We start from the raw sequence: 12074 nt of genomic DNA, 5'->3' as shown, positions 1-12074 counted from the left end.
AAGGGTGCCACGATGCATACTGTGGGGGTACCTGTGCCGGTCTAGGAGTTAGGGAATAAAGAAGCGAACAACTGACCAAAGAAATGGTTCCCTAAGCTCCCAGTTCTAAGGAGAAAGAAAAGGAGGAAGAGAAGAAAAAAGGAATGAGAGCCACCAATCATGGGCAGCCAGTGTCCCTTGCCCTTACCCAGCCACCAGACAGTGAAACCTACTTTGATCCTCGGGCAACTCAGTCCCTTGTCAGCCATTATTCCAGACATCACTGACAAATCAAGGCAACATTCTTGGGCTGGTGCACTGTGCTGAGCACCAGACTTACATGCCTAGAGTGCCCAAATCTACAGATACTCGAATGCATACCAGATGTTACCCCCTGATTTTTGGTGCTGAGAAAAAAGGGACTCGTTTAAAACTTGAGCCATGGACTGGAGCAATTGAAGAGGAACAGGAAGAATTTTCTTCCTCTCTCCAAGTGCTGTGAAATTTTTTATATTGTTCATCACAAGGAAGAGAACAGGGTAGTAAGAAATCACAGACCTGCCAGGCATTTAGCTCAGCAGTGCCATGCCTGCCTTGCTAGCATACGGGCCTTAGTTTGATCCCTGATACAAAAAAACCCACAAACAAACAAACAAACAAACAAAACCATAGACCTACACTGTACAGGGCAGACATAATTTCCTTTTTTTGAGGTTGAGTGATCCTGAGTGACTTTCCCAAAGTCACCCAACCAAGGGACCCTGGATTTGAACGTACATCTGCTTGGCTTGAGGCCTTTTCTATTCCTTCAACCTTTTCTCATATTAGTTATGACTTTGAATGCATCTTTCCCTGTGAATGCCCTGCCAAGTCCCATGATTCCCAAACTACCCTTATCAAGTGCCCTGAACCTCCAGGTTCAGATTTTCTCATCTAGGGTACAGAACTACAGGCACAGTACCTTGGGTCTGTGACATTTCTAAGGATCAAAACAACATATTAAAACCCTTAGAAGATTTACTGCCTCCATTTTTGGAAAGCAAACTGCTACATTAAAATGAATATAAAAAAATAGCTATATTGAGATGCATGTCATTAGTCAACTGGAATTGAATTCAGCACATATATAGTTTTATGTATATATGAATAAACATTTTCAAGAACATAGTAAGCCATTTTTTCAACATAGTTTAAAATTATAATAATTCTTTATTTTTTAACAAAAAGCAATATGGTTTTTTGTTTGCTTTTAGAGACGGGGTCTTGCTGTGTAGTTCAGGCTGGGCCTGAACTCACTGTGCATCCCAGGCTGGCCACGAAGTCACAGTAATCCTTCTGCCTCACTCTCCTATAGATTTATGGAAATGCACTTTGATGTGTTTTATAGGATCTCCCAAGGTCTAAGGAAGGTCCGCGGGTGGTATGAGAAAACAGGTCAAGGACATGGGACAAATATACATTGTAGAAACCACCTGTCCTCAGCTCCCAGCTGCTCTGAGATTAAGACCTCAGGAGCCACAGGCTGCAGCCGCCAACCTTGACCCAGTCAGCCTTGTCCAGGCAGGGGGCCTCTCTGTACTTCTATAACCCTAGTTTAAACAAAAGCCTGGGGGATGCCTACCCAGTAGACTGAGCCACCAAAGTTCTGGGGATCAGGGAAAACAAAGGGAGAGGGAAAGCAGAGTGCTGACAGTGCCATCAACCATCACCCACAGGGCTATAAAGAGGGCAGGCCACGGAGGAAGTGGCACCAGATGGAGACCCAGACCATGCAGCGGGAGCTGGGTGAGTAAGACTCTGAGGGTCCCCTGGCTTTTGCCCTTCCTCTCCTTTTCTTGAACAGACACATGCAGGAGAAGGTTGACTTTTCTTGTCTAGAAATCAGAGCCCTCGAGGGTAGCTAGAGAACAGTGCAAAGCTCTGGAAAACGTAGTCTACTCTTTCACCCTAAAAAGAGTCACCTGTATGGCAACAACCGTTGTCCTAGAAACCACGACTGGAGGTAGGGGGACAGGGGTCAGCAAGAAGTGAGTAGGCTCTGGGTACAGGGAGAAGGTACAGTGCTTAGGAGCAGGAAGATGTAACTTATTCAGAGGCTCAAAATAGAAAGAAATATCAGAGTTTACATGCATTAGTTCCTGGGCCTGATAGTGGTCAGAGGAAAGAGCCAGTTTGGCTCCTGGGAATGTCTATCCCGAATCAAGAAACTTAATGTATATTTGTCTTCTCTTTTCACTTTCTCTTCTTCCTTTTCCCGTTCCCCTTCCTCCTATCAATTATTCATCCTACCATCTCTGCTGTCTACCTAACCTCTATGACTCTCAACGTCATCTATAGAATAGGAATAATGATAGTATTTACCTCATAGATTTATTGTGAAGATTAAACGCATTAATGCATGTAAAGTATTTAGAACAGAGGCTGACACAGAGTGAGCCGCTGTTAAGTGTTAACTAGTATTGCACTCTTTCTTTTCATTTTTCTTCAATAAGTTTTTTTTTTTTTTTTTGTACCAGGGATCAAACTCAGGACCTTGCACTTGCAAGGCAGGCACAGTTCCACTGAGCTAAATCCCTGGCCCTCAATAAGTCTTTTTCAATGTCCCTTCTTTCCCATCCCAAGATGGGCTTGGTATGGTGCTGTATCAAACACCCAGTAGTCCTCTGCCTTGACATTGAAATGCTCACCCAGGATGTTCTCAGCAAGAATACAGATCAGTACTATTATGAGTGCTAGATAGAAGGGATAAAGCAAGTGGCTGCAGGCTGGAGAAAGAAGGAGAGTCACTGAGGTGGCAAGGTTAAGACCAGGTAGGTCTAGGAGATAGAAAAACAGAGAGGGAATATGGTAGTCTGGCCACACACTCCAGCAGATCAGTTTGAGAGCTGTGAGAACTTGCAGGGTCAGAGCCAAGGCTTCTCTTGTATCTGGAGTGTGTGGTGGGGATCCTGGCACTGCTGGACGTGTGGCCAGTCATGTGAGAGAATTTGGACTAGGCAGCTGCTTAGGAGTTTGTAGTATCTGAGACTGAGCAATGCTATTACCTAGAGGCAAGCAAGAAAACAAGCTACATTTACCAAGAGGTCACAATGCCTGTGTGGTGCTTTACCTGCATTATTGTTTCTAATCCTTATAATAACTTTGCATGTAGAAGCTTAGAAAACCTAAGCATCAGGTAGTGAGCAGGTGAGCCAGGATCCCAGTCAAAGTCCGTCTCTTGGACTTTAAGCCTTTTCTCCTCTCCTTGTGCTCTCTTACCTTACCCCTGCACGCAAAGCCACACCACTAGTGTGTGTTCTGTCTTTCAGAAACCCTTCCAACCAACAAGATGGCTCAGACCAACCCCATTCCTGGGTCTTTGGGGCCATGGAAGGTAAGCCCACCCCTATCACATGTAAAATGGAGGGGTCCAATAGGACAGGAGTGCATCAGGGTCATAGAGCAGCCACCAGGGCTGTATTTGTTCACAAGACAGTGACTAAGCAATAAAACACCAGTGTGCAGAGGAAGGGTCCACCTAACATCCAGACATTGTTGAAGGATCAATCAGGATGCCTCCTATTTAAACAGAGGAAGGAAGATCTTGGAAGCCCATGATGAGCGGAGGGAGATGATACCCTGCTTCCTAGATCAACTCTCTTGTACACTGCTAAAACCATCTTAAAACAGAACAACTTTGAGAGGATTATGCCCATGGAGAAAATGAAAGCCCACAAATGAAGAGAGATTTGAAGATGCCATGTAAGTCACAGAACCCAGGTTCATACTCATCCTGAACTTGGGTTAACCATGGGCTGAAACAGCTGACCCTCAGGCCTCTCCCTGCTTCCCCAAAGGGCCCCATTGTTCTCATTGGCTAACTCTGAAGCCAGTTCACAGTTTTGGGGGTGGTCCAAGAGCCAAGTTCTAGTTAAAGGGACTACAGCCCTCCCTCCCTTTACACATTAGGTTTTTATAGTGAATGTGGCTAGAGAAGCAAAGAATCCACAGGAAGCTTCTGGGAGTCCCAGACGTCACACTTATTCAGGAAGCTTCATGGAATGAGAGCCCATTGCACCTCTGGTCTGTCCATTTGGCTAGCTATCATTCCTGGCAGATAATTCCTATTAAAAAACAACTCCCCCATGTCTGACCCCTAGCCTGAGCATGTAATATCATCAGCCAGTGGCAAATTCAAATTTCTTACCCTGTTTACACTGAGAGATCTCATCAGACATTCTGGGCTATACCTGGTGATGGAAAATACAGGGTAAACACAACTTGAGTGTTAAGCCAGACCTGTGTGTCATTTTGTTTTGTTACTGGGGATTGAACTCAGGACCTTACGCTTGCGAGGTAGCCAGCGGCACCACTGAGCTAAATCCCTGGCCCTGGACCAGTGTTGTACCAGGTTCTAGCTTTCTTTCCCCCTTAAATCCCATTTTAGATAACCATCTATGACCAGGAGAGAGGATAGAGTTTACCAGTTCCTGTCCAAATGTCTCTGAGTGCAGTTTTGATAATGTCCGGTCCCTCAAAGTGGAATGTGGCACGTGAGTATTGACCTCAGCAAAACCCCAGGCTCCTTATTTCAAGTCCCTTAAGACATAGGACAATATGAATAGAGATAGGGGAAGAAATATGTTCCCCAGACACTAAACATTTCTTGGAGAAAAGCCTTGATCATGGAATAATTTCAAAAGAAATTATTACATGCATAATTTAGTAACCAAAGGTGGGACTTATGGTGGTAGTTGCCTAGCACCGTATTTTTTTTTGGGGGGGGATTAAAGAAATCTATACAATGTGGTGGGACAGTGACCCCATCAGGCCTGAGATGCTATCTAGGATTTCCTTAGAAACAGCTATAGCACCCTCCTGTCTTTCTTGCTTACAAAAGATAAGAGAGGATACTGTCAGGCAGCTGCTACTTTATGGCTAACTCTCCTCCTAAATGCCCCAGAGCAGATGCTGTTAATTTCTTCATGTAAAAAGGAATTTAACTCTGAGACTCCAGATAAATATTAGTTCCTATTCTTCCAAGTTTCTTCTTGATGATCAATCTTGACAAAGGAGAACCTCTCACCTTCATCTTCTGGCTCTTGGCGGGTTGGGCCAGGCCTTTGTCAAAAGTCTGAAACATAAAAGAAATAGGCAAAACTGGTGATGCATGGGGCCAGGTTTCCACAAGTTGCTTGCTGCAAAAACAGCTCTTCAGGCTTTTTGAAATAGGCAACACATTTAATGTCACCAGTAATTATGACCCAATTGTGAAAAATGAAGCTAGGGTGTTTCAACAAATAAGGTCTAAGAGAAAGCAGGAGAAAGAATCCATAAAATGACAAGGAAAAAAGTTGAGTAATTCATCAGCTGTCTATTCATTCTTTTGCTTTTTTTTTTCAGATGATGTCTATAATTTGGCTGAAACAAGTCAGTCACTAAATCATGAATTTGGAGTTCCAGATAGAGAATAGGTAACTTAGAGGGAAATAGTTTTGGTAACATCACTAGGGCCAATGAAGTGCTCTTTCATGGGAAAATTCCAAAACAAATACCATTTACAAACCTGCTTAATCATTTAAAAACCTGCTTAGTGTAGCTGCCTGCCCATTTCCACCTCTTGTGATGTTTGTTATTTTGTATGGCTCTATTGAGGTTGGCCTATTTTACTGACTATAATCTAAAATGAATGTTGCCTTCTCCCTGATACTGAGGCCATGTAGGCTTTGAATAGCACAAATAAACCCACTACCTATCTTTGGCAGCTGGATTGGTTATGAACATACCAGCTTCTGTGGGCAGCTGTTTATACTAGAGAGAATATCCTCGCTGGGATGCCTGGAGCGGGAGCAATGCCTACCACATTGAGTGTCTCATGTCCTTCCGCCCTATCTGTTCAGCTGTGTCTCTGAAATTTTCACTTCTGTGCAAGGGGATGGGCAAGAGAGGGCACTGATTAAAAAAATTATTTCTTTTCAGTAGAGTATGACAGGAAGGATAAAAGTACAAAGAGAAAAAAATAATTGCTCCTTTTTCTGAGTTGACCATTTGACCTTTCACCAGGTGGTATAAATGTTTTTGTTTGTTTTTTGAGACAGGGTCTCACCATGTAGTTGAGACTGACCTGGAACTCACATGTAGCCCAGGCTGGTCTCGAACTCACAGCAATCCTTCTGCCTCAGCCTCCCAAGGGCTGGGATTACAGGTGTGCACCACCATGCCTGGCTAGGGTTTTCTTATAGGTGGCAGGAAGCACGTACTACAGAACTAGAGGAAGCACTTACCATGCACTTTTGTGCAAAGTAAATCCGTGACCAGTTGAATTTCAATCTGTTAACTTTTTATTGCAAACAGGGTGTGTGCTAAACATTTCAGTGAGAATGAGTAGGTACAAGTTTTCAAGTATCTCTAATTTGCATCAATTCACAATAATCTTGTTTTTAACTCTAAGCCTATCAGGCTGCACTTAAGTCTTTGTAAGTTTATGCAGGAGCAGGAAGATTTACAGACATGTTAAAAATGATTCCTATATTGAGAATGAGGTCAGACTTTCTGAACATTCAGCTCCTATAGTGACTTTTTTTCTTTTTTAAACATTGAGCTATCCCCATCTTTTTTAATCTTATCTTTTTTTTGGTACCAGAGATTGAACTCAGGACCTTACATTAGCAAAGCAGGCAGAACCACTGAGCTAAATCCCCAGCCTTCCTCATGATTTTAATGACTTTACCTTAGTTCAAAGCGATACTGAAATTCAACTGGTGAAGATAACATAAATGGCTCTGAATCTAAAAAACAAAAAAATTATCTGGAAGTGACTTCATCTTCCCCCCCACTTCACTCTCTTCTTCCTGAAGGTATAACACACAATAAAATGCAGATCCTAAGCAGACTGTTGAGGGGCTTGGAAAACAAATACTTGTGTATCTAACACCCTAAAACTACAGAACCCCACCACCACAAAACTTCCCAGTACCCTTCTAGTCAATTGCTCCATCACTACTGTTTTACCTATTCAATTAGTCTCTGTCTTAATGCTTATCATAGCCATATCCCCTACTGGATGTCCAATACACACACATATTAGCACTTCTTACAGTAATTTGTGAGATTTTTTTTCCTTTTTCTTTTCTGGTAACAGGAATCAAACTCAGGACCTTGCGCTTGCGAGGCAGGCGGCGGAACCACTGAGCTAAATTTAAATTCCCTGCCCCTCCTAGTTTTTTCTTGACAGTATCAAGGACAGAACTCAGGACCTTGCACTTGCAAGGCAGGTCCAGTGCCACTGAGCTAAATCCTCAGCCCAATTCTCACATTTCACATTATGAAAAAAATTTTTTGCAGTATCGGGGATCAAATTCAGGACCTTGCGTTTGCAAGGACAGGCACAGCGCCACTGAGCTAAATCAGCAGCCCCTTTCTATAGTAGTATTAACCCCTGGGTTGGCTGTTACAAATTTTTTTGCCCAACTGTCATACTTTTTCTAAAGTATTGTATCACTTATACATTAAAAATGTTTACATTTGGATTAAGGATTAGAGGTATGATCACGTACCTTATTGTAAACCTAAGTTTCTTTCAATTTTGAAATATATAGCAAAAAAGGATGTCATAACACTTGTACAAAAGGTTAATTTGATTACAGAATCATAAAGTCTAAGATCACCATCTTTGAAAAAGAGAATTTTATTGGACTCCAGTGAGAGATCTGTGATGACTACCCCTCCTTACAAGCCATGGGTTGATTCAATAATGAAGCTGGCTCTATGAAGAACGTGGGGCATAAGTACAAAATCAGGGATGAACACTTTGATGTAATTCCTGCACATACAAACCTTGTAAACATTAATGGTCATTTTATTAGCATTCATACACTGGCATATTGGTATGGATGTCACTTTCTAGTTATTTTGGATCTCATGCTATTTGCACCAGCTAGCACTTAAGATTGCTCCTAAGCATTTATGTTATTAAATTTTTCAACAATTAAGGTTAGTTGTAGCCAACATTCTGTTCACAAACACTGCCCGATACATCAAGGCTGGCTATCATTCTCTAAGCCTGAAAGCACTACGGTGTTGAGAGGCCCAGGTTTTAGGGTATTCGTCAAGATTCCCAATACAGCAATATTAATGCATTATGCTTTTAATTTCCTAGCCGGGTTTGCTACCAGTACCCTGGATATCATGGTTATCAGTATATCCTAGAATGTGACAATCATGGAGGCGACTATAAACACTGGAGTGGGGTTCTCACGCCCAGATTTCTCAGATCCAATCTATTCGCCGTATCCAACAGTGGTGGATTAAAACCTCCAATAGGCGAATTCTTCAAGCATGAGACCTTGCTAAGCACTTAAGCTTTATGTTCTGCTCAGACACTGCTTCCAAATGTTAACTGCTGAAATCCACAATAAATGTCATTAAAAAAAAAAATCTGTAGACTGAATTAGCTATCATATCATTCTTTCACAGATCACATTTAAGTGGCTAAGAAATTTTAAAAATGAACCAACAAAACCCAAGTTCCTTTTGTGTCCTTGCAATTCACTTAGCAGGCCAAGGGCAATTATCCCCTTTTTCAAAGAAAAATAAAGCATTCAGGGCCAGGGCCAGTGGTTCTGCTGCCTGCCTCACAAGCACCAGGACCAGGATTTCATCCCCATAGATATAGAAAAATAAAGCATTTAAACCATACATTATCAGTTTCTATAGTGACTGTGCATTTTCTCCCCAACTTCTAATGTGGACTTTGGCATATTTTTTGTTGCAATGTGACCAACTAATTTTTATAACTTGTGCTAAACAGTAAGTCTCATCTAATGTGTACTACCATGTATTTTCATAACAAGTTATGAGTAAATCCAGAATACTGGCAGCTTAATGTTCTAGTTGCTTAATTACTTAGCTCAATTTTGGTTTATTTCAAATAAATGGAAAAGCGTAAGTCTCAATGTCCTCACAAAAAGGCAAAACAGCTTTTTACAGCTGATTTTTTTCAATAAACATTCTAACTCCAAGCACAATAATAACCTGCAGAATTAAAAAACAGGAAAAAAGATGTAAGAACACAGTGCATTTAAGATTTAAATTTTTCGTACATTTCATCCTTTTTGAGGAAAAATTATCAACATTACAAAATTTTTAGTAAACGTTTTTTTAAAAAAAAGCACAAAGACAAGACAAACACACCTTAGAAACTTTAAAATTTTTTATTCAACAATGTACACTTGTCTCAATTTGATCTACAAATCTCTTGGGTTTTTATTCTGATAAAATAAGTAAATCTGAGTATGGTTGTAAAGTGTAATTTTTATTTTTAAAACACTGAACATTAAGACATCAGTAAAGGAAGATCATTATGTGACACTTCCTCAGAATCCATGACATCTGAAACAGCTATAGTAAATACCTAAGCATTTAAGCAAAGGGGTAAATTTCTGGTCACTGCTCTTATATCTAAAGACCTACCTTTTTTGCTGGGCAAAACATTGAAAAAAATCATTTAGAGGAAGGGAAAATATCTAATGTAACTATAATAAACTATCCTTCCCCCAAAATTAAAAGGCAACTCACCTAAGTGCCTATGCACATCAAAAATCATTTTGCTCCTCCACGTTCTAAGACTGAACATAAGTGAATGACATGCTGAAAAGTAGCCAAAGCCAAAGGTGCTTGCTATACTTCCTTCATTTCTATCTTTTAATACCATATATTATGGGTCACTTTAAAAATCTTGACTAGTATACTAATTGCCATTATCACTGAAGATACAACAGAAGGAGGGTTTTGCTTCATTTTCAAAGTTAACATTTACCAAGTGCAAAGGCTTGATGAGAGTCACCCTCTTGTATACACAGGAAAAGCTCTAAGACAGAAGGACTTTTTAAATATCTAGGAGCATGGAGAAAATACTTTTAGTAATATCTTCTACTTAAAACTTATAGCCCCTTCCACAAAGGTCCTGAGATTACAGAAAAATCTTGTAAAAGATGACTTTGTAAGACCTGGCTAGGACATGTACACAACCTTAAGCAAACATACAGGTGAAATAAAGCTATTTAGTTCATGCAAACTGCAGTATTTGAATCAAATGTGCCCAATTTCTAAATTGTTGTAATCGGCTCGGGCAATTTTTATAAAAGATACATATTATCTTTGAAACAACCTGTGCTTTGATCTTTAAACAACTGATTCTAATCTCAGACCAATTAACCAAATTTATGATAAAGCAAGCAAAACAAGACTATCCTCTAAACCAGCTTATGACAAAATTGTCAGAGCTCCATGTAGCAAACAAACGTCCTTCATCTCAGTTTGAATTACTTCTCATTTCTTTTTCATCAAATAAGCCAAAGTGTTACTAAGAGCATTCAATGGTTTATAAAACTGGTAAAACTGCCCCATTTTAAGAAAAGCCCTTTAATGGATTCAAGTCAAGCTCTCATTTAAAACGAACTTTATTAAAATGGGTGCCAGTTCTCTAGTTCTACTGATAAGCTATCCCAGAACTACAACTTTGAGCCATGTTTCCAAAGATGGTAAAGGTAAGAACAAGAATGTAATAATGATAGGTCACTTTTTGTAATGACACACAAACTTTCAAAACATGTGCATAGCTTTATTCATCTACTTAGGTCTAATCTTTTCACGGAGCTTCGGCAAAATTTGAGTGTGCAAAATGCATTTCTAAAACGTAATGCAAGCAAAGCTTTTCACATTTACACTGGCAGGAAATACAGAGAAACTAACAAGTCACATTAGGGAGAGTTCAGGGTTGGTTTTTTTTTTAATTAACAAGAATTGCACAGTTTATTACTATGAGACAATTGTTGCAGACATATTTAAAATTTTCTAAGCAAGGTGCTTTAACAATAAAAAATTTAAAGTCGAAAAGAGCCAGTAACTTGAATCAAAGCTCACACAGAATCCCAAATTATCATGGACTCCATTATCTCCCTATATTTTGAAGCAATGCTTTAAGTAACACTTTTTATAACACTAAAGGAGACAGCAAGCTGAATTTTTTTTCAAAGCACACAAGAAATGGTGTCATCACATTACTTGAAGGTGATAAGGGTGGGGGAAGGAAAAGAAGTGAAGAATCCTTTTACTATTTCCCACTACAAAACAGCCACTAACAGACTTTAAAAATAATAAAAGAAAAACAACTAAAATAGTTTCCCCAGTTTATAAAATAGTTCCAGTTTGACAAGATCTATAACTTTAAACAGAGAGCACCAGTTGGGCAATAGAATGAGCATTTCATACTGCATAAAAATTAGTGAGGTGGTTAAGAACCATCAACTGTCTCAGGCAATACTACATGGCCTTTCCAAAAAATTTAAATATACATGCAAGGCACACTGATATAAAAATAGATCTCTGGCCAACAAATATATTAAATAAGCAAATTAAAAAATTTGGCTCTACAATATTGGCAACATCAAAATATAACCAGATAGCTTTGGACCACACATCTTTTCACATTCCTCCACCTCATTTGGTGTTTTCCCCCATTATTTTGGGTTCCATTTCCTTCAAGTCTGAGTATGTGCTTGAGAAAGGACTTTTCCTTTTGTCAAGTAGCATTCCTTATACAGTTTACCGTTGCTAAGTAAAAATATAATAGAGAAACAATAGTTGGAAAATTTCACTGATTTAACTAAATTTGCTGGTTCAGGACAGTATTTCTCCTCTGTATGCAAATGGAAACAAGTCTCAGCTTACATAGTAGACACTTGTTTTTTAAAGGATCAGAAACAAGCCAACACTTCCTTTAAGCCACTTTTCCCATTTTCTCTTTTTCAGGCAGAGAGAGGGAACAATAAAAACAAAACCAAGATTTATAATATTTTCAGCAGTAGAAGACATTTTAAGGCCAAGAAGTGTAATATTAAACAGAATTTTTATTTTCTTAAGTTATTGTCATTCATAGGCCAATACCAACTATGGATTAGTTTCTGGTACTGATTCTCTCCCACAGAGAATTATAAAATTCACTCACTTTTGTTAGTGGCTGTGCTACAGAAAACGTATCAAAGCAACCTACAGTATATGTATGATATATAGTAATGTAAAAAGTGCATCACATTCTTGATTTTCAGTTTCTCATA

At 39.6% G+C, this 12074-nt stretch overlaps 1 protein-coding gene across 1 annotated transcript; it reads left to right on the top strand.

Annotated features, from left to right (window-relative positions):
- The first annotated feature begins 1733 nt into the window (after window positions 1-1733).
- Window positions 1734-7734, top strand: Cryba1 (crystallin beta A1). The gene is given in 5 exon segments (XM_033762716.1): window positions 1734-1764; window positions 3288-3352; window positions 4406-4424; window positions 4427-4515; window positions 7589-7734. Coding segments are annotated over 5 exon segments (345 nt in total). The 3' UTR covers window positions 7730-7734.
- Window positions 7735-12074: the final 4340 nt, after the last annotated feature.

Source organism: Fukomys damarensis, unplaced genomic scaffold (genome assembly GCF_012274545.1).
Source record: "Fukomys damarensis isolate Sample0158 unplaced genomic scaffold, DMR_v1.0_HiC HiC_scaffold_13, whole genome shotgun sequence".
Lineage (NCBI taxonomy): Eukaryota > Metazoa > Chordata > Mammalia > Rodentia > Bathyergidae > Fukomys > Fukomys damarensis.
The sequence above is the reverse complement of the archived record's forward strand: the minus strand, read 5'-3'. Positions and strand labels throughout refer to the sequence as shown.